The 27,560-nt window shown below is 45.1% G+C and overlaps 1 protein-coding gene and 1 pseudogene across 1 annotated transcript; one reads left to right on the top strand and one right to left on the bottom strand.

The window, feature by feature from the left end:
* Positions 1–7,737: 7,737 nt before the first annotated feature.
* On the bottom strand, positions 7,738–8,924 carry LOC119293680 (annotated as a pseudogene).
* Positions 8,925–26,282: 17,358 nt separating this feature from the next.
* Positions 26,283–27,408, top strand: LOC119292702 (serine/arginine repetitive matrix protein 2-like). Its single transcript, XM_037571438.1, has one exon. The coding sequence runs from the start codon at positions 26,362–26,364 to the stop codon at positions 27,406–27,408; it is 1,047 nt and encodes a 348-aa protein (XP_037427335.1). The 5' UTR covers positions 26,283–26,361.
* The last annotated feature ends 152 nt before the right edge of the window (positions 27,409–27,560 follow it).

Raw genomic sequence — 27,560 nt, 5'->3', positions numbered from 1 at the left:
GACGCCCCAAACCCACTTCAAACGCCTAGACAGCCCGCCCGGTCACTGGCCAATCATGAAATTTTGACTCGGACAAACGCCTCAAACGGGCCTCAAACATCCTGGCTGACCGACACCCCTCATATTCAGCCCAAACATGTGGCGGATAAAGGGGTGCCAGGCGCGCCTGGGCGCGTCCGCCACGCCGGACCCGGCCCACGCTGGCCACCCGACCCCACATATATTCGTCCACGTCCGTTCGCCCGTCCAAACCCTAGCCACTTCATACTCCACTCCTCTCGACTCCCTCCGCCACCAAGCTCACCTTCGGCGATTTTCGGCCTTTTTCGGCATGATGGGCAGCAGATCTGACTTCCACCAGTGTGGATCCATCGACTGGGGTCTCATCCCGTGTGGGTTGGAAGAGGCAATAGCGGTCCGCATTGCACTCCGCCGCTCCTGGGAGGACAGCGCCCGGTCGACAGGCGGATCTATCCGGTGCGACTCCATAGTGTCGGCTCAATGGGCGCTCGGATCCTCTGGGGCTGGATCATCGCAGTCCCGGCAGCCAGAAAATCTCTCCTTCCCCATCACCGGTCGGGCAGACTATGAGTTCCACAGGGATCGGGCGGCCCGCCGTGGGAAGGAGAGGATAAGGGCCGCTGAGGCCTGTATCGAGACGAAATTGGCGGCGGCGGAGGCAACTGATGCGACGGCGCGGGTGGTCGCAGAGGAGGAAGCCATCCGCGCCCGCATTACAAAGAAACGACAGCGGAGGAACACGTGCACCCTCGCCCGAGAGCAGAATCGGACGGTCCGTGCCATGGTCGGACTACCACTGAAGGAGGTGAAGGAGGATAGCTACGACGAGCAGATCCGGCTCGATCCCTACTGCGTCCTGGATCAGTACTTCTGCGAGAAGGACGGCAAGGGCAACCGTGGATGATCTCTACCATCGCCAAACATGCCAAATTTTGGTAGTCCGATGACATGTTAGTAGTGATGAAGTAGACAGACGATGTGTGTAATGCATCGTCGTAGTCGCATGAGTTTGTATGGATTTAAGATATGATAATTGAGGTGTCCGGTCGTGAGAAGGTAAATTTGAGGCCTGACCGGTTAGTGCGGGTATTTGAGGGGCCGGATTTGCAAAGTTTGGTTGTAGATGCTCTTACCAAGACACTGCTTAGTACTTCCTCCGTGTACTGAATCAGCGTCACTTATTTTGAGACCGAATGAATAGTACAGTACTCCTAGGAGATTTTTTTAGCACAAATAATAGATGATTGTTTCTGGCTCCGTTTGGGGACACTGTTATAGTAGCACTAGTGCACTACCCATCGCCATCCCCTGTCCAAGAAGAAAGGTCACATCAAATTAGGCAGCACCATGAGTCAGTTTCTTCCGGGGTCTAGCTGCATGCTCAACAGCTCAAGTGAGGCCAAGGAGCGACAGTATGGCGTGCGACTTGAGCCCTGGCCAACCTGCTGCCGTAGCGACGGTGGTCGATAGGAATCCATGGTGGCTTCGGTCTGATCGGAGAGGGATGTGCACCAACCAGGTCAGCACGAAGCTTCGATCTGCAGCTGCAGCCTGCAGGAGGCATGCTAATAAATCTAGTCAGTCCAAGTAACTTGTCTCCTCCTTGGACCAGCCGGCACGTTGTAATCTACTAAGGCTGGTCACAATGGGCAAGAACATAAGCTAGTAACTTACACACTTCCCTAGACTATGTTACTACCTCCATAGTGGGTAGGAACATCTATGTAGTGTCATGCAACGATGTATTTATTAGGTTATAGACTCATTGTTTCTTGAAATGTGTGATGTTCCGGTAACTTAGCTAGTTACCACAAGCACCTCTCTATTCATTAAATATGTGCCACATAAGCAAAGTTGTATTGGAGTGTGTGATGTTACTCCTAAGTTCCTCCCCATTGTGACCAGCCTAATAATCCAGTTCGACCAACCGGCGCCCTGGTTGGTCCGGAACCCAACTCTCCCCTGTTTGAAAAGGACACTTCGCTTCTTGCTCAAGCGATTCTGTTGCTTTGCACGCATCAGTTGAAGGGTCATGCACACATATTCTAGATGTACTCTACTATATATGGCTTTGCATTGCATTCATATGATCAGAAGGGGAAAAAATCTAAAGAAAGATCTGCTTGCATTAGTTATCTCATGCCAACACTGGGTTTCCTTAGTTGTAACCTTGCAACAAAACAGGTGGTTAGTGTTTAGGTCGTGATTGCTTGCTAGTATAAGTATTCCGTTTGCAATATATGGCGTGATTCATGTGCCATGCCACTTTTGTTTGATTAAGCATTGTACGTCTCTACTCTACTCTACGTGGGAGTGGGACGTCAGTTTGACCAAATGAACTAAACCTCACAATCCATGCGGTATGTAGAGTTAGAGCATCTCTAACAGACGCCTTAAAAACACGCAAACTGTAAAAATCCGGCGACTATATGGATTTGGCCCCTATTTTGGGCCAGACCAGAGCCCGTATAGTCGTCCGGCCCATAAATCTACAGGTTTGCAGCTAGAATACGGGTCGGAACCCTATCCGCGCGCAGCCGCAATCCCCGTCTCCCCTCTCCTCTCTCGATTCCTCGCCGCCGGTGACTCGAATCCGCCGCCGCAGCCACCATGTGGCGCGGGTGTGGAGCTCGGGCCGCCGCTCCGGCGGCAACGACGACCCCGAGCGGCAGCACTGCGTCAAAGCCAACGGCGCGAGGAAACGAGTCACCCGAAAGTACACGAACCGCGGCCTAGAGGCGCCGCCGTCGCTCCTCCGCCCTGAGACAGAGGAGTACGACCACATGAAGGCGCGTCTATCCTCTGGCGTGGCAGCTCCTCCGCCGCGGGCAGCTCCGTCAGGGATTCGAGCTCCCGTACGTCGCTCCTCATGCCGGTGAAAAGGGAGCCGGAGGAGCTCCCGCCGCTTCGCGTGGTGAAGTGGAAGCTCGAGGCGGATCCGGTGTGGCCGGGCGGTGGCATTATCGGGCCGGAGGATTTTCACCCCTCGGCGGAGGCAGACATCTTCGAGCGGGCCATCGTCTCGCGCAGTGCGCAGGAGGAGGAGGAGGCAGAGCAGCGCCGTCGACAAATAGCCGACCGCGACGCAGTCCTCCTCGAGTAGGGGCTCTTGAAGGCGCAGGACTTCGACAAGAACTTGGACGCATGGCGCCGCGAAGCCAAGGAGCAGGATGACATGTACGCTGACCTTATCTCCTCCTACTCCGACCACTGAGCTCCTCCACCGCTGCATCGTTACCGCCGCACCCGGATGGCTCCGGTGAGCCAAATTTTGGCAGTAGGGTTTACGATGGCCGCCGCTCCTCTGATCTATTTTGTACAAATAGATTATGTATGAAATATGTATGATGATCAAGAACTATGAACGCTACTAGTTCTACTGAAGTTGTTCGATTTCTGTCGTGAAGTTTTGATTTCAAAATTTATAGTTTAATTTTCGCTTTTTGTTCTGCCGCGGTTGTTTTTGGCCCGCATCCAAGGCATTCCGCGAACTATAAACTCACTTTACAAGTCCGCGATTTAAGGAGTCTGTTAGAGATGCTCTTAGGGCATCTCCAACACCGACCCTCAAACCTCCCTGTTAGAGAGAAAAGAGAGGTGTTAGAAGGGATACAGAGGGATTTATGGAATCATTGATTATTGCTTGAGCCTCATGGGCATATATATAGGAGTACATGATCTTTTTGGAGTACAAGGCAAGCTACAATATTTCCTAGTCTATACTATGTTTCCAATCTAATCACGATACTCAACGTCCCCCGCAGTCACAACGGTAGCGACGTAGTTGGTGAGATGGGAGAAGAATCAGAAGGTAAGCCGACGGACATCCCCAAACAGTCATAACAGTCGATGCATCGCAGAAGTCGTGGCTGGAGTGGAAACCGACAAGGTTGCTCAAGCAAGGTGATAGCCCTTTGTGCTGATGTCGAGGTAACCGAGAGTATAGGGTGGTGTAGCCGTGATCGAGGTAGCCGGGCGAGGGACGCCGTGGTCGATGTCGAGTCGGGATGGCCGGTGTCGAGGTAGTCGCCATGGGCCGGGAAGAAGAGCGGCGGTGGCGGCCTCGGGAGGTAGAGGCTAGGTTAGAAGCGCGGCGGCGGTGCTTGAGATAGGCGAGGAAGAAAATGACAGCTTGACGAAGACAAGGAAGGAACTCGAAAGAGCTATCCTGACCCTTTGAATGTAAAGATTGCCTGCAAGGGAGAGAGCTTCACAGCATGCGTGAGCTTCTAAAATCTCCAGGTCTACCAGCCCCTGAAAACAAGTGAGTGAAGCACCATATATCTTCCATTAGCATCATGGCAGGTTGCATCACAGAAAAAAAAACTCATTCGCCATGGCGAGATACGGCAACATCCACATTTATCTTTGTTCCTCCAATTAGTGATTTTATCCATCTTAGCACTCTTGGGTTTGGACTAGCCACAATAACCCTTTTGCTGTCTGGAGCAAGCGCTAAACCTTCTAGGAAACTCTTAAGAAAAGTTCTGGTGGACAATGGGCTCTATTAGATTTGTCCGTGCTTCACTTTTCATTGCATCCATCAAATTGCCCATAGTGTAACAAGGACTTCAACAAAATCTTGCTCACTCATAGTGTCCTGTGGATGTGCCAACCACAATTCCGCATCCGAAGAAGTGCATGCAATAACATGTTCAACAAGCTCCTCTTCCATCAGTGCCCACACACACTTAGACATCTGACACTTAACTAGCACATGATGCCAAGAGTCGACTGAAGCATTACAAATCGCACATAAATCATCTTCAGAAATATGCCTCCTCTTCAGAGTTTCGTCGGTAGGTATACTGTTTTTTGCCAAACTCCACGCGAATGATCTCACTTAATTTGGCCGGCACCTTGGTTGACCATAGCTTTGTCTATTGTTGCTGCGACTTCCCCATGTCTGAGCTGCTCGGTCTAGCATCCAACCAATCACCCCTTCTTCTTTTTGTGTTAGCAAGCATGTGGTAGGCGGATCGAACTAAAAAGTCCCGAACCTTTCATAATGCCAAGCCAGCAGTCATCACTCAAGGCCGTGCTCAGCGGAATATTCAGAATAGCTTGCGCGTCCATCGGACACAAGTGCGGATTGACTGCATCATAGTTCCATGTATGAGAATGTTTATCAATTAGCTCTGAAACAAATTCTAGTGGATTTGCCGAGACTGGGAAAAGGGTCCGACACATATTATTCCTAGGTAACCAGTTACTCCAAACCTTAATCGATTCCCCATTCCCGATGCTCCGTGTGTGGCCCTGCTTGAGCACCGGGAGGCCGACATGAATCACCCTCCACACCTGGAATGGGTGATTACCCAACTCTGAATGTAGCGCACAACAGTTGGGAAATAGATAGATTTTAAGGTTCGCACACTCAGCGAATAGTTCACTTGGATGGCTCGATCGAGCGAACGAATGTGGCTCCCCAACATGGTCGCTCCTACCCATTCCTCAATGACTAGCCAGCGTGGCTACATACCCAAAAAAGGCCAGTCCCAGTCCATTCATCTATACTACTATTAAACAAGCAAACATATTCATCGCTAAGTGCACCCAATCTAGCCTACACATAACAACACAGAAGAATTACAACCTCCTTATCAGATCACATAATTTCATCTAACCGTCGATATTACAGTAACCCACATCAGAAACTTCGTTTAGCATTTTTTTTCTGGGCGGACAAAAACTCCGTCATTCCCACGTTCGCAAGAGTAGCAACAAGGGATCCCACGCTGCATAATTAGCGCTAACGCCTTGTGTGATGAGAGGCCACAGGCCCGTTGTGCGCTCACGACGGAGAACTTTACAGTGCATCAGCCAATGGCTGCTCCGGTCGCTGCCCCTACATATGAGGGCGCCACACGCCGAGAGGTCAAGGGAGTGGCCCATCATTGTCGTCCTCCTCTACTTGGTGGCCTCCATGGATGCAGAGACCATATCGCCAGATCCCTGCTGGCCGACCGAAAGGGTCCCAGGAGGACGGCTGTCAGCCGGAGCCTCCCCATCGACCTCCAACAGTCGTCTGATACCCCATTGCTACTGTCACGTCGTGCACCTTCTCAACCAACGTCGTCGACAGCCTCACGGATGTCGACATCGCCGAGCTTCCTCCCCTTCCTCCCTACTCCCTTGCCGGATCTCCCCGGCTCCCAGCTTCCCGTGCGCAGCACCGGCGCGGTCCCGATGGCCTTGTCGACACCTTCCCGAGCAGGCGACCCACTCGCACACGGCTCTCGAGTGCACCAGGTGCTTGTGGTATTGCCTCAAAGAGTGTAGTGTTAATCTTTTCGGCCAAGGTTTGCAAAAATCACTACGTCATCAGCGTAAAAACTAACACGCAGCTTGACCTCTCGCCCTGGCAGTGGAGCTAGTATCTCATCCTCGATAACTTTGGCGATCAGACGGTGCAGAGCGTCAGTTGCGAGGATGAATAGCAGCGGCGACAGGGGGTCACCTTGCCTGAGCCCGCGGCGATGTCTAACTGAAACTCTTGGTGCCCCATTAACCAAGAAATACGATGATGTGGATGACAGAAGCAAAGCAATCCAGTCTCGCCAGCGTGCACTGAACCCCATCTCGCGAAGAAACTCAAGGATCAACTCCCAAGATACAAAATTGAAGGCCCTTGTAACATCTAACTTGATTAGAAGTGCTGGTTTTCTCTTGTGGTGGAGGGAATAGACGAGGTTTTGGATGTACAGGAAATTATCATTTAGGCACTTTGTCTTCATAAACGCGCTCTGCGCCGGCGAGATGAGCAAGCCAACTTTCTCTGACAGACACATGAAGAACCTTAGCGATCAGTCCTGAAATCCCCCATTGCTTCGGCACCATCCTTTTTTGGCAGCAGCGCGACAAGGACCGAGTTGATCCCAGCAAAGTTTGCTCCCGACAAACTATGAAATTGATGAAAAACATCCACGATCTCTTCCTTGATTATGTCCCAGTAGCTACAAAAGAAAATACCGTTGAAGCCATTAGCCTCGACGCCTTCTCCGCCGGGGAGGCCAGCACGGCCGCCTTCCGTAAAAGGGTTGTCGAGCCCTCCACCGGCCACCGTGGGCAGCTACAACTCAGGCTCCACTGCCATGTTACTTTTTATGAATGTTGTCTTCTTGCACGCTTCACTGTCGCGTTTAAGGGTTATATGTGTTGAGACCGTTTCGTGGGCCGCTTGCGCGGACGTGGAGTTTCATGCCGTGTTAAGTAGTGCATTTGGTGGGTCACCCGTGCGGACGTGGAATTTCATACCGTGTAAGTAGTTCGTTGTGGTATGTCTACTTTGGTTTTTGCCCGATTTTTGTAATGGACAACGCTAACGCCCATACGTGTGGTGGGAGACAAACCCGCCCACACGCCCTATAACACACAGACTGCGCCACGTCACGGCATGCATGTGAAAATATTTTTGGATTTTCATTTTTTTTAATGTTTTATCTCTTAAATGAAAAATCTGATTGAAGATCCGTTTTCACCATTAAATCTCTCGCGACGAGATCTTCGAAACTAGATATCATATCAATGTATTTTGATGATATTTTAGTTAAAAGTTGTCATGTCTATTGCACATGAATTACCATGGTATTTACACTGAAGTTGTCATGATATGTTTCAGCTATTTTCTTATACATTTGAAGGTAAATTTTTACATAATATAAAACAGGAAATTAAGAAATTAGACTTGCCATGAACCATAAACTAAAATTGTCGTGATCCATGCACTTAAAATTGTCATGGTTTATAAAAAATAATTTTCATGGTCAAAGTACTTGAGTTGTCATCATCAAAATACTTAAATTGTCATGCTCTACAAACTAAAATTGCCGCATGGCAACTTTATTAAGCACTATGACAACTACGTTGTATATTTAATGCCAAGCACACTAGAGTAGTACTAGTAGAAAGAAATTTAATGCCAAACAGCAAATGCAAGTACGGGCATCACTGCTAATCTCCCAAGAACAGTTCGTCCTGTTATTTCGACTTGACGATGAGAACGGGGCAGTTGGCGTTCCTGACGCAGTAATCGCTGACACTCCCGAGGAGAGCCCTGCAAAACCAACGAGAATCCTCGGTCACACGAGCACTAGTTTGACAGAAGCCTGAAGTGGAGTGCACATTAGAATAGCTAAAAGTAATTATCAGTTCAGCAATCCCGCTGGTCTCACTGCAGGCTGGAGTGCAGCGTGTGGCACAGTACAGAAGTCAGAAAGAATTACCTCTTGAGAAAGCCATACATGGCTCCCCATCACCAGCACGTCGTCTCCGAGCTTGTCCACCATGTCGCAGATGACGCTCCGGGCGTCCCCAACCGCCACCTTCACATCCACCTTCACCTTCACCGCGGCGTTCTCTTTGCTGTGGAGCGCGCAGAGCTTCTGCGCCTTGTCCACCACCGCATCCGCCACCGCCCGGCTGTACCCGTCGATCGCGGCGGTCGCCTCATTGGCAAACAGATAGCCTAGCGAGGCTTACGGTGCAGGCCGGTTAGTTCCTGACGCCGGGATGAGCGTAGGATCGCTTCGTGAAGAGAGAAAACGTACGTACCGGAGGCGTCGAGCACGGAGTAGGTGGGCGGCGTGGGCCGGACGTGGAGCAGGACGCTGGTGTCCGGGGGGGCAAGCTCGCCGTCGCCGCGCGTGGCGAAGTTGGTGAGGCACCATCGCAGCGCGTGGACGCTCTCGTCGCCCTCGTCCACGGCCACCAGTATCCTTCGGCCCTCGGCTGGATCCATCTCTTCTTCACCCTCGTGTATGCTTTGTGCGTCGATGGGTACACTTTCTTGATGTTGTTTTGTTGGACTGCACGAAGGATTATATGTTGCACGGTGGCCGTGAGGATGGCTCGCCGTTTGGGGGCTCCATTCCGCGGCTCTTTGGTGGAACCGGAGCTGCTGCCCGTGGTTTTCGCCAGGTCGCGTGGCGCCGGGGTTTGCAGCGTGGAAGGCTGACATGCGGGCCTCGCCTTCTTCTGGATAAGGACCAGGGATCTGGATTCTTTGCGTCTAGAGACCAGAGGCTGGACTTGTTTAAAGGTAATAATCGGCGGCACATCGCGCGCTGCCGACACGCCCTCAGTTGCGGCAGGCCGCCACTGTCGACACTCGGTGCCTGGTTTTTGGATGAGATGGGCTGGGCTGGGCTCCGGAGACGCGTGGATGCGTCTGTATGTTCCACGACTTGGTCGGAACGGTGGCTCAAAAGCAATTACTCCCTCCGTTTGTAAATATTTGTATTTTCACAAGTGACTATATACGAAACAAAATAAGTGAATCTAAATTCTAAAATATGTCTATATACATCTGTATGTGATAGTTCATTTAAAATCTTTAAAAAGATAAATATTTAGGAACGGAGGGAGTAATTGAGAAGCACTCCTACATAAGGTTACCTAAGGGTCACTTGTGATGGGCTGAGAGTGCGTCATGCTCTAAAGCGCCGTCACATGTCACGCTCTAGGCGCTATCTCTGTTTTTTTTGTTTTACACGCGTTTTCTGCTTTCTAGATAAATTCTTTTGACTTTTTGATTTTTCACCGGTCTTTCTTAGCTTTTCGATAAAAAAATAAAAAAATGCGAGAGGCACAACTTTTTAGTTTTCCACCGGTTTTTTTGCTTCCGCAAGAGGCCGTGCATCTCGAAAACGGGAAAAACGTGTTTTCATTTCTTTCCTTCCGCGAGAGGCATGGCCATGCCTCTCGGAAGCGGCTTTCGAAAATGAAAAAAATGTGCTCCCGGTGTTGCTTTTTCGTCTGGTTTTTTCGTAATTTTTTTTCCATTCAAACCTATCAACATGTGATCTAGTTTGATCTTGACGAGAGAAATTCAACGATGAAAACGGTTTGAGATTTGGACACATGGTTTAAGAGATAAAATACTTTTAATAAAAAGATGTACGAAAAAAGGGAAAACTCTCAGGTTGCGACTCCACCTATCGCAACCTTAGAAGGTGGAAGTGATTAGGAAGGAGTACTCCTCAATTAGTGTTTCCGACATCTTTCTTATTTGACCAGTCCGTTTTGTTAGGTTTTCATTCTGTTCACCCTTTGCTTTCGGGTTTCGTTCGTTCGTGTTTCGACCGCTAGGTGTAGACTTTGGGGAGTTTCTTTTTGTTTTTCTTCCGGATTTTTATTGTTTATTCATGAGTTTTTTCACCGTTAACTATCTGCAGGTTATCTTTTCTTTTCTTTTCCCTTTCCTCGTTTTTCTTCGATTTTTCTTTAGTTTATTTCTTTGTTTATATTTTGTACTTTCTATTATGTTTTTTTATTATTTTTCCTTTCTTAGTTTTATTAGTTTTTTTGGTGTTTTTTGTTTTCCTTTTTTCGTTGTTTCCTCGTGGATTTTCATGGTTTTCTTCCTGATTTTTGTTTCCTTCATTTCTTAGGTGTTTTTTCTTTCATTTATATGGTTTTCACCGATTTTCTTTGTTTTTCTTCAACACGTGTCTATATTGTTCACATATATTGGTACATTTTAGGTATACATAGATAGTCTCCAACGTATCTATAATTTTGGATTGTTCCATGTTATTATAGTATCAGTCTTAAATGTTTTATATGCAATGTAATATCATTTTTTGGGACTAACCAATTAAATTAGTGCCAAGTGCGAGTTGTTGTTTTTTGCCTGTTTTTGCTTTTCTAGAAAATCAGTACCAAACAAAGTCCAACAGCCACGAAACTTTTTGACGCATTTTTTCTAGACATAAGATACCCTAAAAGCTTCGGGAGGAGGCCAGAAGGCGAAAGAGTAGGCCACAAGTCACATGGACGAGCCCAGGCGGTAGGCGCGCCCATGTAACTTGTGGTCCACTCATTCCTCCGTTTGACCTAATTCCAGCTCTATAAATTCTCAAATCGGGAAACCAGCAGAGAGCTGATGCGGCTTGAACTACGTCGTTATTTCTCCAAAGAGGAAGGGATGATGCAGCACAACTACGGTAGGTATTTCCCTCAGTGATGAGACCAAGATTATTGAACCAGTAGGAGAATCACGCAACATCACGTAAACAACTCCTGCACACAAAGTACAAATACTTGCAACCCGACGTAAGAGAGGGGTTGTCAATCCCTCACGGGTAAATGATAGATAAAACTGTAGTAGATTGGTGAAAGACATGCGGTGCCCCATGTTTGGTTTTGGTAATTGATAACAATCTCTATGGACTAATGATTGTCTTGAGTTGTATTTGAAGGATTTGTCCATAGGTTTTTCTTGAAGTCCATGTGTTGGTTTCAAGGAGTTTTTTAGTTGACCAAGGTGCTATTAAGGAATTATCCAAAGATTGGTCATCCGAGTGTTGAGCTTATTGCAAGCATGTCTTGAAGAAGAAGGTTGTGTGATCATTCATGTTTACCTTCAAGACATCATCCAAATGAAGAGAGTTGCAAAGATTCAAGGGTGATCAAGACTAAGTCAAGAGTGAATCAAGTTGATCAACTCACAAAGCGTAGAAGATGTACCGAGAGGGATCAAGTGATCCCATGGTATGGTAAGCATTGTCCATTACACTTCTTGTACTAACCCATGGTCTATGTGAGAGTTGTATGTGGGGTTAGGTACGTATCCATGGGCTTGCGTCAACAGGAAGATATCATACAACCCATGGAAAGGATGACATCAAGTGGTGATCGTCATCAAGATTGCCGTGTGCAAGTTCAAGTGGAGCATCACGAAGAGATCAAGTGCTTGAATCTTGCCATCCATTGTGGTGTCAATGGACTTGTGAAGATGTGCCGAAGAGTGGCTCACCCATAGTGAACTATGGGGGAGCAATCATCTAGTCTTCATCGAGCCAACGCAATCAAGAAAGGTGGTCCAACTTGAGGGAGTCAAGATCGTCTTCATCTAGCTCGAGTGGACCATGTGCAAGGCAAAGGTTTTCCCTTGATATATTTTCTATTTTACCGGTCTTGTGGTGGTAGTTGGGAGACCGAGTTATAGGATCGTTTGCCGTACTATCAAGGGGGCTCTCAAGTTGGTAGCTTGATCGTATCGTTAGTAAAGAGCTCAAATCATTGCATCCTTGCATCATGTTTCTTGGTTCTTGTTTGGTTATCTTTTTGAGTCTTAGAGCTTATGGTCATCTTGATGACAAGCTTGAGTTCATCGAAAATGGAGTTCGCATGCGTCTTCTATGATGTTTCCGGTGTTGGAGGTTTTACCGGTCTTATCCGATGAAGGGTTCTCACCATTTTCTTATGGGACTTTTCTCATTTGCTTATTCTTGATATTTCTATCAATATTGTGTTAGCCCATGTCGTTAGCTTTCCAACAAACTTGGTTTCGTTGAATTCGGAGTCCGTTTGCAAAAGTTGTGGCTGTTTTGGTAAAGGCTGCAGCGGTACTGCCGCGACTAGAGCGGATGTAATTTTTTACTACCGCTCCAGAGCGGTAGTACCGCTACTCCTGAGTGGTAGTACCGCTCTAGAGCAGTACTACCGTGGCTCCTAAGCGGTAGTACTGCCCCGGACCAAAATCTCGTGTTTTCTCTCTCGTTTGGGCTGTTTTGGCCGTGCTAAGCGGTAGTACCGCTCCTCCAAGCGGTAGTACCGCTTGTGCACGACCTGAGCACATAACGGTTGGATTCGGGAGGTCCTATAAAAGGGGGTCTTCTTCCCCAATGAACCTAATCCTTTGAGCTCGTGTTCTTCCCCCATTGTTGACCTTCTTCGAGCTTGCTAACTCTCAATCCCTCCAATGATTCTTGCTAGTTCTTGAGGGAAAAGAGAGAGGAGATCTAGATCCATGTTTCCACCAATCACTTTCTCCTCTAAGTGAGGGGAACCCCTTGGATCTAGATCTTGGAGTTCTTCGTGTTCTTCTTTCGTTCTTCCTCTCATTTTCCTCCCTAGCATTAGTTGCTTTGGTGGGATTTGGGAGAGAAGAACTTGGGCACTCCGTGTGCCCTTGCCATTGCATTTGGTGCATCGGTTTGAGTTCTCCACGTGATACGTGGAAGTTACAAGTTGAGAAGCTTATTACTCTTGGGTGCTTGGTGCCCTTGAGCTTGTTCCTCTTGGGTGCTTGGGCGCCCTAGACGGTTGGTGGTGTTCGGAGCTCAATCATTGTGGTGTAAAGCTCCGAGCAAGCGTCGGGGTCTCCAATTAGGTTGTGGAGATCGCCCCGAGCAATTTGACGGGTACCGGTGACCGCCCCAAGGGTTGCCAAAGTGTAAGGGTTCGGTGACCGCCCCCAAGGGTCACCATTTGTATGGGTTCGGTGACCGCCCTCAAGGGTCCCTTAGTGGAATCACGGCATCTTGCATTGTGCGAGGGCGTGAGGAGATTACGGTGGCCCTAGTGGCTTCTTAGGGAGCATTGTGCCTCCACACCGCTCCAAACGGAGATTAGCATCCGCAAGGGTGTGAACTTCGGGATACATCGTCGTCTCCGCATGCCTCGGTTATCTCTTACCCGAGCCCTTTACTTATGCACTTTACTTTGTGATAGTCATATTGTTCTTGTCATATATCTTGCTATCACATAGTTGCTTATCTTGCTTAGCATAAGTTGTTGGTGCACATAGGTGAGCCTAGTTGTTGTAGGTTTTGTGCTTGACAAATTAACCGTTAGGTTTATTCCGCATTTGTTCAAGCCTAAACCGTAAATATTTTAAAACGCCTATTCACCCCCCCCCCTCTAGGCGACATCCACGATCTTTCAATTGGTATCAGAGCCTCGTCTCTCTTTATTAGGCTTTACCACCTAGAGAGTAAATATGTCGACTAGGGGATTAGGATTCTCTGACACTCTTAGTTTCGATGGCACAAATTTTGATGTTTGGGTAATTCGCATGCTTAATCTCTTTAGGGTCATGGACCCAAATTTAGAGCGAATTGTAGATATGGGTTTTTCTCCTCCAAAGGATCCCCAAAGATTATCTTTAGAGGATGAGAAAAACTTTTATCTCAATGCTCAAGCTTCTAATGTGCTTTTCGATGCTTTGAGCAATGTAGTTATATTTCAACTCATGCCGTTTCGAGATGCTCATGAGTTGTGGACGAAGCTTCAAGATAAATATGGTGTGTCCAAGATTTGTGGGGATGTTTGTTCTCCCTCCACCTCCGGTCGTATAGTCTTCTCAACTTCTTCTACTTCACCTACATGTGGTTTGCCACAAGGTAATGACATGGTGAGTAGTGTTGGTCATTGCAATGATGATAGTATGCTTATTGTGGATGATCCTTCATCACTATATTATTGCAATGCTCCTTCTTTGGGCTTTAACACTTCAAGCACTCCAAATGTTTCACATGCTTGTGTTGATAGTCCTTGCATATCATGTAGAAATTGCTTGACTAAATCTCATGATGATATGCTTGCTATGTCTTGTTGCCATGATAAAAATGCATCTATTTTCTCGAATTGTTGTACTAACATGTAGTGGAAACCGAACACTCCATGGAACAAGATGTGGTGTTTAATGGTGCCTCAAGGGATCCTACATCATCATCTATTGCTTTTTGCCTTATGGCTAAGGCGTCAAAGGTATCTCCTACTTTGTACCTCAATATGTCTCTTGATGATGATGTTGATGCTAATGATGATGAGGATAATAATGAAGAGAATGATAATGTTGCCTCCTTAAAAACTAAGGGGGAAATGATTTTTAAAGCTCTTCATAAAAATAAAATTGCTCGTTCCAACTTCATGGAAATAATGTCCATTGCCATTGATGGCAAAAAATACATTGAGGAGTTGGAATCTCATCTAGAGGAGCATGAGGCCACCATTGATAAAATGGAAGGTCATGGGCGTGATTACGCTAATGAGATTGTGGACCTCTCTCAAGCTCTTGAACTTGAACAAACCACCAAGGAATCTCTTGAGGAGACTTTTGCTCTAGAATTGTCTAGAGTGAAGGAATCTACTGATAGAGCTCTTAAGGTGGCCAATGTTTTTGAAACTAAAAATGCTAAGCTTGAAGTTGCTCATGCTAGACTCCTTGAGGATTTTGAGCACCTCGAAAATGGCTCAAGGGTCATCAAGGGTGAGCTCATCAAACTCACCGAGTCTCATGCTCAACTTGAAGCTTCTTATTTAAAAGATCTTGCCAAGTTGCCTTCTCCTCTTGTTGTTAATGATGATGCTTGTGCTACTAATTCTATTACTTGTGAAGCATCCATTTTGAAGGAGAATGTTGAGCTACGGGCTCAACTTGAGGTGCTATATTGCAATTATGGGAAATTGGAAGAAAGTCATGAAAAGCTCTCAAGCTCTCATGATGATCTTCTAGTATCCCATAGTGTGCTAAAGATAGCTCATGAGGCCATGATTGCTAAGGTAACATCTAGTAAGCCTCATGTGGATACTAGCACTACTTCTAGTCAAAATAGTATATTGCCATGTGCTAGTCCTTGTAATTCATCTACTCACAATGTTGGTACATCTTGTGATGAATTGCTTTCCTTGCCTTGTTGCTCTAACGATGAAGCTTATACTTCCTCTAGTACTTGTGTTGAGACTAACCATGTAGAGGAAATCAAAGAGCTCAAGGCCCAAGTCACTTCTTTGAAGAAAGACTTGGAAAAGTGTCATGAAGGGAAATCCACACTCAACAATATCTTGAGTGTGCAAAAATCCCCCAATGACAAAGGTGGACTTGGATTCAACTCCAATAAGAAGAAGAAGTCCAACATGAACAAAAAGAAGGGCCAAGAACAAGTCAAGAATTCGACCAAGATTGTTTGCTTCAAGTGCAAAGTAGAAGGGCATCATGTTAGATCTTGCCCATTGAAGAAGAAGGCCATTAGTGTCAAGCAACAAGGGAAGAGGGCACAAGTTCAATCTCATGCTCAACATCAAGTTGAAGAAAGGCCTCTTCCCAAGAAGACTCAAGTTAATGCTTCTCAAATTGAGAAATCAAGTGAGAAGAAAGTGAAGAGTAGACGTTGCTACTTATGTCGTGAGAAAGGTCACGTCGCTTCTTCATGCACTAGTGGTAACTTATCCAACCCAATTATTATTGATGATATCTATTTTCTTGGTAAGGATAAGGTTGGCAATGTGTTTGCCAAGTTTGTTGATACTCAAAGTGGTGTCAAGCAAAGAACCATTTGGGTAGCCAAACCTATTGTGACTAACCTCTTAGGACCCAACTTGGTTGGGGACCAACAAGCTCAAACTTGATCAATAGGTGTTGTTGGAGGGCATTGGAGACTTGGCTACATTATGAAGAATTAAGGGGACTTCATCACTCTTATTGTCTCAAGCCAAGTCAATTGAATCATCAAGTTTATATCTTATATCCAATGTGTCTCCTTGCGGTAACTTGTACTTAAATTGTTTACATTGAAAGTTACTTGCCCCTTTGCATGTTTTGGTTTTGTTCCTTGCATGTGTTTGTATATGATGTGTCTCCAAATTACCGTTGTGTATGTTGGTTTGCACATCATGTACTTGTGTGTTGTTCGTTGAGCCTTAGTGCATCTTGTTTATTTCTTAGTTGGCTCTTGCGAGAGATTAATGGAATATCCATTATGGGGGAGTGGTGTGCTTTGTGCACCTCACAATCCTATAAATGTGTGCACATGAGTAATACCATCTAGTAATGACATTTCAAGATTATCTAGTCGCTAGGTGGTATATCTCTCATGGGAAATTCAAATTCTAAAAATTCCATTGATTATCTCGTGTTGGATCCTCTTATTGCCTCTTGTTAAGTTTTCTTCATTGGTATCACATTATGGGGGAGTAATATGCTATGGATATTACTAGCCTAGAAAATGTGTACATTTGAGATGTTGTCACCTAATGTTGATATTGTAGATTATCTTGTTCCTAGGTGGCATGTTAGCTCTACAAGTTGCAATTTGCTTGTGTGTGGTGTGAAGATGATGTTGGATATCCTTGCTATCTACCACCAGGAATTCTTTCCATCTACTTCTTGTCTTTCGACAATTGGTAGTCATTTATGTGTGGTAGAATTTATTGATCATCTTTACATTGGCTTTTGTTTTACTTGCCTTTTCTCTTGCCAAGGTTTGTGTCAACTCCCGTTGTCTTCCATACCACTTGTGGATCTTGTTTATTTCTTGTTCTTGTCTAGTGTTTTCTAGATATAGTGAAAGCAGTGATCCCACCTTGTGCATTTTGTATTCAAATACAAATCCTATATAATGCACAACTCGTGGGGGAGCTATTTTTTTTCTTCACTCTTCTTGTGATCCTTATCAAGTGTGTTTTGGTGGAAGGCAAGCCATTTCTTTTTGGTACTTTGTGCCATCATGAAACTTTGTTGAGAGCTTGGTATGTTTGGAACCATCCTCTCTTTGGGAGTTTGACATCTTTAATTTAGTGTGTATCAATGGATATCTCATTCCTTGATGTATCTTTAATAATATCTTCCAAGTTATGATTTCTCCATTTGGTATCCTTTTCACTTGGCATTTCTTTGTCTTTTGGTTTCGGGTTTTGAAAGTCTTGAGCATGCATGTTTACTTCATGTATTTCATTTGGCATGCTTTCTTTCTTTGACTCAATATATAGGGGAAACTCCACCTACTCTCAATTTGGATGAGATGTGCATGAAATTCATTTTCATATCTATATGCACATATTTATGTGGAGTTTGTCCTATGTATTGGTGTTTCTAACTATTTGGTCCCGATGAGTTTGGGTACCATTTAGTTTATGTTGTTCTTCTAGGAACATTCGGAGATGCATTGGATGCTTGGCTCACTCACAAGGAAGGTGTTGTCACCATGTGCATATTGGAGTCAAGCTAGGATGATCAATGAACTACTATCTACCTTCAATTGGTATCTACTACATCCTTCCAATGATATCTCGGTAACAAGTATCTATTCATGCTTTCCCTTCTTGTATTCAACCTTGTGTAGGTTGTATCTTGGCATGATATTCATTTCATATCTTGTGATACTTGTTTCCTTTCTCAAAGCATCCCAACAATGATCTCATGTTGCTAGTTGTGATGTCTTTGATGGTTGTGTGGTAGGAATTCGTTTATATACAATAAGACCATATATAGCCAAGTGCTATGCTTTCAAGCAAATATCTTATTAGTATATTTATGACTTCCTTGTGGATATCTTGTTCCTTCGTGTTGTAACTATTTCGAGTGTACATCCTTCTTTGTAGATATATATCGTCATGAATTCGTCTACCTAGAACCTTATACACTTGAGAGAAATTACATCTCTAGTTGATATCCTCTCTTTCACGTCCACCCTGTCTTTCTTATGTTATTTCTTTGGTGGCTCTGTGAAAGCTTTTGCCTTGAGTGCATGTTCTCTATCGTTGCATCTTGTTGCACTCGTGTGTGGTGAAGATTTTTTTTCTTCATGCTTATCTCTACGAGGCTTTTGCCATCTTATTTGGTATCCCTCGTCTTGATGAGGCTTTCATCTTCTATCTTCACCATGGGTTGTCACAAGCATAGGTTCTTTATATGCTTATTAGTGACCTTGTGAACCCGTTTGCTAGTTGTGTGTGGGAATGACATGCCTTGCACCGTGTATCTCATTCTTTCAAGACTATTTTGATGCGTAATGCTCATCCGTACATTAGTCTTCTCTAGTGCATTGCCTTGACTCACACACATCATTTTGGTTGAGCCTATTCTTAAGTTGCCTCTTTTACTTGTTGCTCAACCATGTGCTTGTTGCAAGCGCTAGGCTTTGTTTCCTATATTCTCACTTGCACTGGATGTAAGTTTTTATTGATTTTGGGGGAGCTATGATCCTATTTTGTGCACTTTGTATCCAAATACAAATATTCTTATGTGTGCACAAATCATGGGGAGCTTCTCTAGCTTATTTAGAACACTCCTTTGCTCATATCATAATATCCTTCATTCTTGTGGCTCATAGGATCTTTGGTCTAGTTGGTTCAATTGATATCATTTGATTGCTTGCTTCAATTGGTATCTTTTGATTGCTCGATTGCTTGTTTCTCTCTTTGTTATGTCTTTGTGGCATATCATTCTTTTGCAATCTTGGGTCTCAATATAGTTTGTCTTCCTCCAAGTATTTACCATTGGATATGTGTATTGCATTCCACTCTATTTTTAAGAGATACACAATTTATGGAGGAACACTCTTTATATTGGCCTTCTTAGATTTTCGCCCATTTTGGCAATCGATGCCAATGGGGGAGAAGTTTCAGAGAGTTTTGTGGAGAAGTCTAAAGAGTTATCTCTTCTTGCTTTGTTTTTGTTCCTTAGCATTTGCATCTCATTCGCATGCACTATTAGTTGTTGCATTGCATGGTGATGCATAATTCCTTATATAAACTCTCATGAAAGTGATTGTCATCAATTACCAAAATGGGGGAGATTGAAAGAACATGCGGTGCCCCCATGTTTGGTTTTGGTAATTGATGACAATCTCTATGGACTAATGGTTGTCTTGAGTTGTATTTGAAGGATTTGTCCATAGGTTTTTCTTGAAGTCCATGTGTTGGTTTCAAGGAGTTTTTTAGTTGACCAAGGTGCTATTAAGGAATTATCCAAAGATTGGTCATGTGAGTGCTGAGCTTATTGCAAGCATGTCTTGAAGAAGAAGGTTGTGTGATCATTCATATTTACCTTCAAGACATCATCCAAATGAAGAGAGTTGCAAAGATTCAAGGGTGATCAAGACTAAGTCAAGAGTGAATCAAGTTGATCAACTCACAAGGCGTAGAAGATGTACCGAGAGGGATCAAGTGATCCCATGGTATGGTAAGCATTGTCCATTACACTTCTTGTACTAACCCATGGTCTATGTGAGAGTTGTATGTGGGGTTAGGTACGTATCCATGGGCTTGCGTCAAGAAGAAGATATTATACAACCCATGGAAAGGATGACATCAAGTGGTGATCGTCATCAAGATTGCCGTGTGCAAGTTCAAGTGGAGTATCACGAAGAGATCAAGTGCTTGAATCTTGCCATCCATTGTGGTGTCAATGGACTTGTGAAGATGTGCCGAAGAGTGGCTCACCCATAGTGAACTATGAGGGAGCAATCATCTAGTCTTCATCGAGCAACGCAATTAAGAAAGGTGGTCCAACTTGAGGGAGTCAAGATCGTCTTCATCTAGCTCGAGTGGACCATGTGCAAGGCAAAGGTTTTCCCTTGATAGATTTTCTATTTTATCGGTCTTGTGGTGGTAGTTGGGAGACCGAGTTATAGGATCGTTTGCCGTACTATCAAGGGGGCTCTCAAGTTGGTAGCTTGATCGTATCGTTAGTAAAGAGCTCAAATCATTGCATCCTTGCATCATGTTTCTTGGTTCTTGTTTGGTTATCTTTTTGAGTCTTAGAGCTTATGGTCATCTTGATGACAAGCTTGAGTTCATCGAAAACGGAGTTCGCATGCGTCTTCTATGATGTTTTCGGTGTTGGAGGTTTTACCGGTCTTATCCGATGAAGGGTTCTCACCATTTTCTTATGGGACTTTTCTCATTTGCTTATTCTTGATATTTCTATCAATATTGTGTTAGCCCATGTCGTTAGCTTTCCAACAAACTTGGTTTCGTTGAATTCGGAGTCCGTTTGCAAAAGTTGTGGCTGTTTTAGTAAAGGCTGCAGCGGTACTACCGCGACTAGAGCGGATGTAATTTTTTACTACCGCTCCAGAGCGGTAGTACCGCTGCTCCTGAGCGGTAGTACCGCTCTAGAGCAGTACTACCGTGGCTCCTAAGCGGTAGTACCGCCCCGGACCAAAATCTCGTGTTTTCTCTCTCGTTTGGGCTGTTTTGGCCGTGCTAAGCGGTAGTACCGCTCCTCCAAGCGGTAGTACCGCTTGTGCACGACCTGAGCACATAACGGTTGGATTTGGGAGGTCCTATAAAAGGGGGTCTTCTTCCCCAATGAACCTAATCCTTTGAGCTCGTGTTCTCCCCCCATTGTTGACCTTCTTCGAGCTTGCTAACTCTCAATCCCTCCAATGATTCTTGCAAGTTCTTGAGGGAAAAGAGAGAGGAGATCTAGATCCACGTTTCCACCAATCACTTTCTCCTCTAAGTGAGGGGAACCCCTTGGATCTAGATCTTGGAGTTTTTTGTGTTCTTCTTTCGTTCTTCCTCTCATTTTCCTCCCTAACATTAGTTGCTTTGGTGGGATTTGGGAGAGAAGGACTTGGGCACTCCGTGTGCCCTTGCCATTGCATTTGGTGCATCGGTTTGAGTTCTCCACGTGATACGTGTAAGTTACAAGTTGAGAAGCTTATTACTCTTGGGTGCTTGGTGCCCTTGAGCTTGTTCCTCTTGGGTGCTTGGGCGCCCTAGACGGTTGGTGGTTTTCGGAGCTCAATCATTGTGGTGTAAAGCTCCGAGCAAGCGTCGTGGTCTCAAATTAGGTTGTGGAGATCGCCCCGAGCAATTTGACGGGTACCGGTGATCGCCCCCAAGGGTTGCCAAAGTGTACGGGTTCGGTGACCGCCCCCAAGGATCACCATTTGTACGGTTTCGGTGACCGCTCTCAAGGGTCCCTTAGTGGAATCACGGCTTCTTGCATGGTGCGAGGGCGTGAGGAGATTACGGTGGCCCTAGTGGCTTCTTAGGGAGCATTGTGCCTCCACACCGCTCCAAACGGAGATTAGCATCCGCAAGGGTGTGAACTTCGGGATACATCATCGTCTCCGCGTGCCTCGGTTATCTCTTACCCGAGCCCTTTACTTATGCACTTTACTTTGTGATAGTCATATTGTTCTTGTCATATATCTTGCTATCACATAGTTGCTTATCTTGCTTAGCATAAGTTATTGGTGCACATAGGTGAGCCTAGTTGTTGTAGGTTTTGTGCTTGACAAATTAACCGTTAGGTTTATTCCGCATTTGTTCAAGCCTAAACCGTAAATATTTTAAAACGCCTATTCACCCCCCCCTCTAGGCGACATCCACGATCTTTCAATTGGATAAATAGATCTCGCGGGAACGCGAGATAAAATAAATAAAATAAAATTGCAGGAAGGTGTTTTTATGTTTTTGGATTAATAGATCGGAAAATAAAAGGCAAATAAAAATAGTTCTCGAAGGCAAATATAATAAAGAAGAGACCCAGGGCCGTAGATTTCACTAGTGGCTTCTCGCGAGAAGAATAACATACATGGGTAAACAAATTACTGATGGGCAATTGATAGAACTTGAAATAATCATGACGATATCCAGGCAATGATCATTATATAGGCATCACGTCCAAGATTAGTAGACCGACTCCTGCCTGCATCTACTACTATTACTACACACATCGGCCGCTATCCAGCATGCATCTAGTGTATTAAGTTCATGAAAAACGGAGTAATGCAATAAGAACGATGACAAGATGTAGACAAGATCTATTTATGTAGAAATAGACCTCATCTTGTTATCCTTAATGGCAACCATACATACGTGTCGGTTCCCCTTCTGTCACTGGGATCAAGCACCGTAAGATCGAACCCATCACAAAGCACCTCTTCCCATGGCAAGAAAAATTGATCTAGTCGGCCTAACTAAACCAAATATTCGAAGAAGAAATATGAGGCTATAAGTAATCATGCATATAAGAGATCAAGAGACTCAAATAACTTTAATGGATAAAAACATAGATCTGATCATAAACTCAAAGTTCATCGGATCCCAACAAACACACCGCAAAAAGAGTTACATCAAGTAGATCTCCAAGAGACCATTGTATTGAGAATCAAAAGAGAGAAGAATACATCTAGCTACTAACTACGGACCCGTAGGTCTATAATGAAATACTCACGCATCATCGAAGAGGCACCAATGAGGATGATGAACCCCTTCGTGATGGTGTCCAGATTGGATCTATGGTTTCTAGAACTTGCGGCGGCTGGAATTGATTTTCGTCGACTCCCCTAGGGTTTCTGGAATATTGGGGTATTTATAGAGCAAAGAGGCGGTGCGGGAGGCCACCGAGGTGGGCACAACCCACCTGGGCGCGCTTGGGCCCCCAGGCGCCCCTTGGTGGGTTGTGCTCCTCTCGGAGCACTCCTCAGGTACTTTCTTGGCCCATCGTGTGTCCTCTGGTCCAGAAAAAATCACCAAAAAGTTTTGTTGCATTTGGATTCCGGTTGATATTGATTTTCTGCGAAGTAAAAATCAAGCAAAAAACAGCAACTGACACTGGGCACTATGTCAATAGGTTAGTCCCAAAAATGATATAAAGTTGCTATAAAATGATTGTAAAACATCCAAGAATGATAATATAACAGCATGAAACGATAAAAATTATAGATACGTTGGAGACGTATCAGCGTCCCCAAGCTTAGTTCCTGCTCGTCCTCGAGTAGGTAAATGATAAAAACAGATTTTTTTGATGTGAAATGCTGCCTAACATGTTCATCACATATTCTTTTCTTTGTAGCATGGACATTTGAAATTTTATATGATTCAAAGAAATAGTCTAGTTTTGACATGAAGATTTCAATACTCAAGCACATCAACAAGCAACCATGTCTTTCAAAATATCAACACTAAAGCAAGTTATCTCTAGCCCATTTATGCTCAATCATTGATCCATCCATGAAACACACTCGCATATTAGCTACACCCAATGCTCAAGTACGATCATAGTGCCCATTAGTTGGTGCTTTATAAGAGAAGATGAAGACTCAAATAAAAAAATTGCATAAAGTAAAATAAAGGCCCTTCGCAGAGGGAAGTTGTAGAGGTGCTAGAGCTCAAAGCAAAAAAAGTATAGATAAAACATTTTGGGTGGCATGCCTTTCCTGTCAACGAAAATGATTGAGTAGTGCCCAATACTTTCCATACTAGATATATCATAGGCGGTTCCCAAACAGAAAATATAGTTTATTCTTTTTTTCACCATACTTTCACATTCCACGGCTAACCGAATTCACGGGTGCCGTCCATACCAACACTTTCCAAGGAATTTATTATTTGACAACATAAAGTAAATTCATTTTTCATTTTGGGACTAGGCATCGCCGTACTCCCGTGCAATGACAAGTGAATAAACACTCATCTTGAGAATAATTCATCTAGCATGGAAAATATCAGCCATCGCCTACGGTTTCATGAGCGGTATGAGCACACAAAAGAGACATTTATTTTGAAAATTAGAGATGGCACATACAAATTTGCTTAGAACGGCAAAAGAATACCACATATAGCTAGGTATAGTGGACTCATGTGGCAAAACTGGTTTAAGGATTTTGGATGAACAAGTAGTGATCATACTTAGTGCAAATGAAGGCTAGCAAAAGATTGAGAAACATCCAACCAAGAAACGAAAAATCTCATAATTGAGCATTAAGCATAACTAACACTGAATAATGCACCACAAGTAGGATGTAATTTCATTGCATAACTATTGACTTTCGTACTTGCATAGGGAATCACAAACCTTAACACCAATATTCTTACTAAAGCATAATTACACATCAACATGACTCACATATTATATCAACATATCGCAAAACTATTACAAGGAATCAAGTTTATTTTGTCCAATGATCTTCATGAAAGTTTTTATTATATCCCTCTTGAATATCTATCTATGTTGCTTTTGGTAGCTCAAACAAATCTAAGTGAAGAACATGAGCATAAAATTTTTCTTCTCTCAAAATAATTTAAGTGAAGCAAGAGAGAATTTCTAAAAAACATTTACTAACTCTCAAATGAATCTAAGTGAAGCATGAGAGCATTTCTTCAAAAATACTAAAGCACACGGTGCTAAAAAAGATATAAGTGAAGTACTTGAGCAATTCCAAAGCTCAGAAAGATTTAAGTGAAGCATAGAGAGCAATTCTAACAAGTCATAACATAATTTTGGCCCTCTGAAAAGGGTGTTACCAGTAAGGATTAGATGACTCAAAATAAAAAATAAAACAAGCAAAGACTTATATCATACCAGACACTCCAAGCAAAACTCATGATATGTGACAAATAAAAATATAGCTCAAGTAAAATATCAATGGTCGTTAGAAGAAAGAGGGGATGCCACTCCATCCCAAGCTTAGTTGCTTGATTCTCTTTTAGATAATAGTTTGGGATGCCATGGGGAATCGCCAAGCTTAGGCTCTTCTTACTCCTTATTCCTTCATCCATCGAGATCTCACCCAAAACTTGAAAACTCAACAAAACCTTCGTGAGATCCGTTAGTATAACAAAGCGAATCACTAATCTAAGTACTGTTGCAAACCCATTCATATTTTATTTTTGCATTATATATACTGTATTTCAATTTTTCTATGCCAAAAACTCTTCAAAGGAAACCATAGAATCATCAAAACAAGCACACAACACAAAGAAAACAGAACCTGTCAAAAAAAGGAATAGTCTGTAGTAATCAGGAAACTTTGTATACATATGTAACTCTAAAAATGCTGAAAAATTAGTAAAACGTGGGAAATTTGTATATCAATCTTGTGTAAAAAATTCAGAGCAAAGGCACGTTTCTGTCATTTATGAAAATTATTTTACTAAGCACAAAAGTTTATGTTTTTCAACAAGATCAAATCAACTATCACCCAACATGATCCCAAAGACTTCGTTTGGCACAAACACTAATTAAACACAAAAACACATCTAATCAGAGGCATCTTTATATATTCAGTTTTGCTAGAACTCATCTAGATGAGATATAATTTGATCTCATTCACCTTTTATAGCCATTGAATGTGATGCTATAAGATGCGTGTGTGCTAACGTGGGTTGTATCTGTTCTTGTATTTAAAGTGAATGAGACCAAATTATATCTCATCTAAATGAGTTCTAGGTACTCCCTTATATATTTATTGCAAAACAGCATGAAAACCAAAGGAATAGATTGGGTTGCCTCCCAACAAGCGCTATAGTTTTACGCCCCTAGCTAAGCATAATGCAAAGATTCAAGTATTATCATATTTGGATCCCAACTCTTCAATCACACAAGCAGATTTCTTTGAAGATTTAGCAAGTAAAATAGCAAATTTCTAGGCTAATTGAGTAAATCGTTCTTATTAATAGGATCTCTTATAACTTCAAGAAAATCCGGGTGAATACTATAGCGTCGGCCCAAATTGTAAGGCACGTTTTACAGCTAGCTAGCTAAGCTTACAGAAAACAAACAAGGTTTTCTCTGGTCTAAATTGTCTGAATTTGACTTCCCCGGAGTAATCAGCGGAACTAATCACAAATCGTGCAGCCGATTAAGCGACACGCTCTCAAACGAGCTCACCACGCATCATGTAACAGACTCGATCATGGCTGCATAGCTAGGCAGGTACGTAGTGCACTGCACGTAATCCATGCCTCCATGCATGGCCGTGCGCAGGTAACAAAGTCCGGCTCCAACCTATACAACGCAACGAACAAGCACAACTCCGAGAGGAGAGAGGTGCGATCTCCGGCCGGTTCCTAATAACATCCTAATTACCAGACATGTCGACGACGCCTCGAGGCCGGTCGTCGTCCCGCCGCCGCACGGGGTGTTGCAAGTGCGCTGGCGGCGGCGGCGGGGGCAAGCCCTCCACGCCGTGCTGCTTCAACCCGCTGAGGTCCCTATTCCGGTGCCCCGGCCGGGGCCGTGGACGCAGCCGCAGCCGCAGCCACAGTCACAGCCGGAACCGGACGGCGCCGTCCAGGGTATCGGCGGACATCGGCACCGAGCAGCAAGGCCAGGAGCCGTCATTCTTCGTCTATTCCATGGGCAGCGCCGCGGAGAACAAGAAGAAGAAGCACAGGAAGGCGCGGCTCCCATCCATCCGCTCCTGCTTCCGCAGCAAGAAGAAGGAGCGGAAGGCCAGCGCCCGCCGCCAACCCCTCACGCCGGCGCCGTCGATGGTGACGCACCCGCCGCGCTCCCCGCCTGCGCCGGAGAACACGCCCGCCGTGGCATCCGGCGTGACGTCGACACAACCGCCTTCGCCTGCGTTTACCGAGACCGGCAACGTTAATTCGCCGGCGACGTCCGACCGGAGAACTGCGCCGACGGGCCCGGGCAAGCAGCCGTCGACGGACTCGGCGTGGGCACCGTTCCCGCCGCAGAGGCAGCAGCCGAAGCAGCAGGTCGACGGGCTGCAGATCGTCGAGGTGGCGACGGGCGAGCGGCTGTCCGCGCACGAAGCTGCGCTCATCGAGATGGTTGAGAGCTCGACCGACGACTCCGCGGAGTCGTCGATGAAGTCGTCGCTGGAGTTCATCAACGAACCGTCGCCTCAGACACCGGTGAAACGGGTGGTGGCGGATAGGGAGATGGCGGTGGTGAAGGCCGCGGCCAGGGAGGCACCAAGGCTATGGCTTAACGGCAATGCCGCCAAGGCCGGGGCAGGCGCGCGGTTCTCCGAGCCTCTTGTGGTGGCGGAGGCCAATGAGCTGTGGGCGCACGACATCGCTTGCAGCCGCGCCCACGCTGCCATGCTCGCTGACACGGTAAGTTTTTTCACCTGCTCTTTTTCCTTCGATTCGAGGGATTTCACCTGCTCTTAGCGGCATGTGGATTGCTTGAAATCCATGGGGCGTATAGTCACTACACGGATTTTCTAATTCCCCGCGGACTACGAATTAAGTTAAATCTCAATCAACACAGACCATTCTATCTCGACGTTGGAACCGTGAACGTTTTTCGGATTTGTCTAGGC

The sequence above is a fragment of the Triticum dicoccoides genome, chromosome 4B, assembly GCF_002162155.2.
Source record: "Triticum dicoccoides isolate Atlit2015 ecotype Zavitan chromosome 4B, WEW_v2.0, whole genome shotgun sequence".
NCBI lineage: Eukaryota > Viridiplantae > Streptophyta > Magnoliopsida > Poales > Poaceae > Triticum > Triticum dicoccoides.
The sequence above is the reverse complement of the archived record's forward strand: the minus strand, read 5'-3'. Positions and strand labels throughout refer to the sequence as shown.

Coding starts and splice junctions, on each gene's coding strand:
- LOC119292702 (XM_037571438.1), top strand. CDS start 26,362: ATGTCGACGACGCCTCGAGGCCGGTCGTCGTCCCGCCGCCGCACGGGG.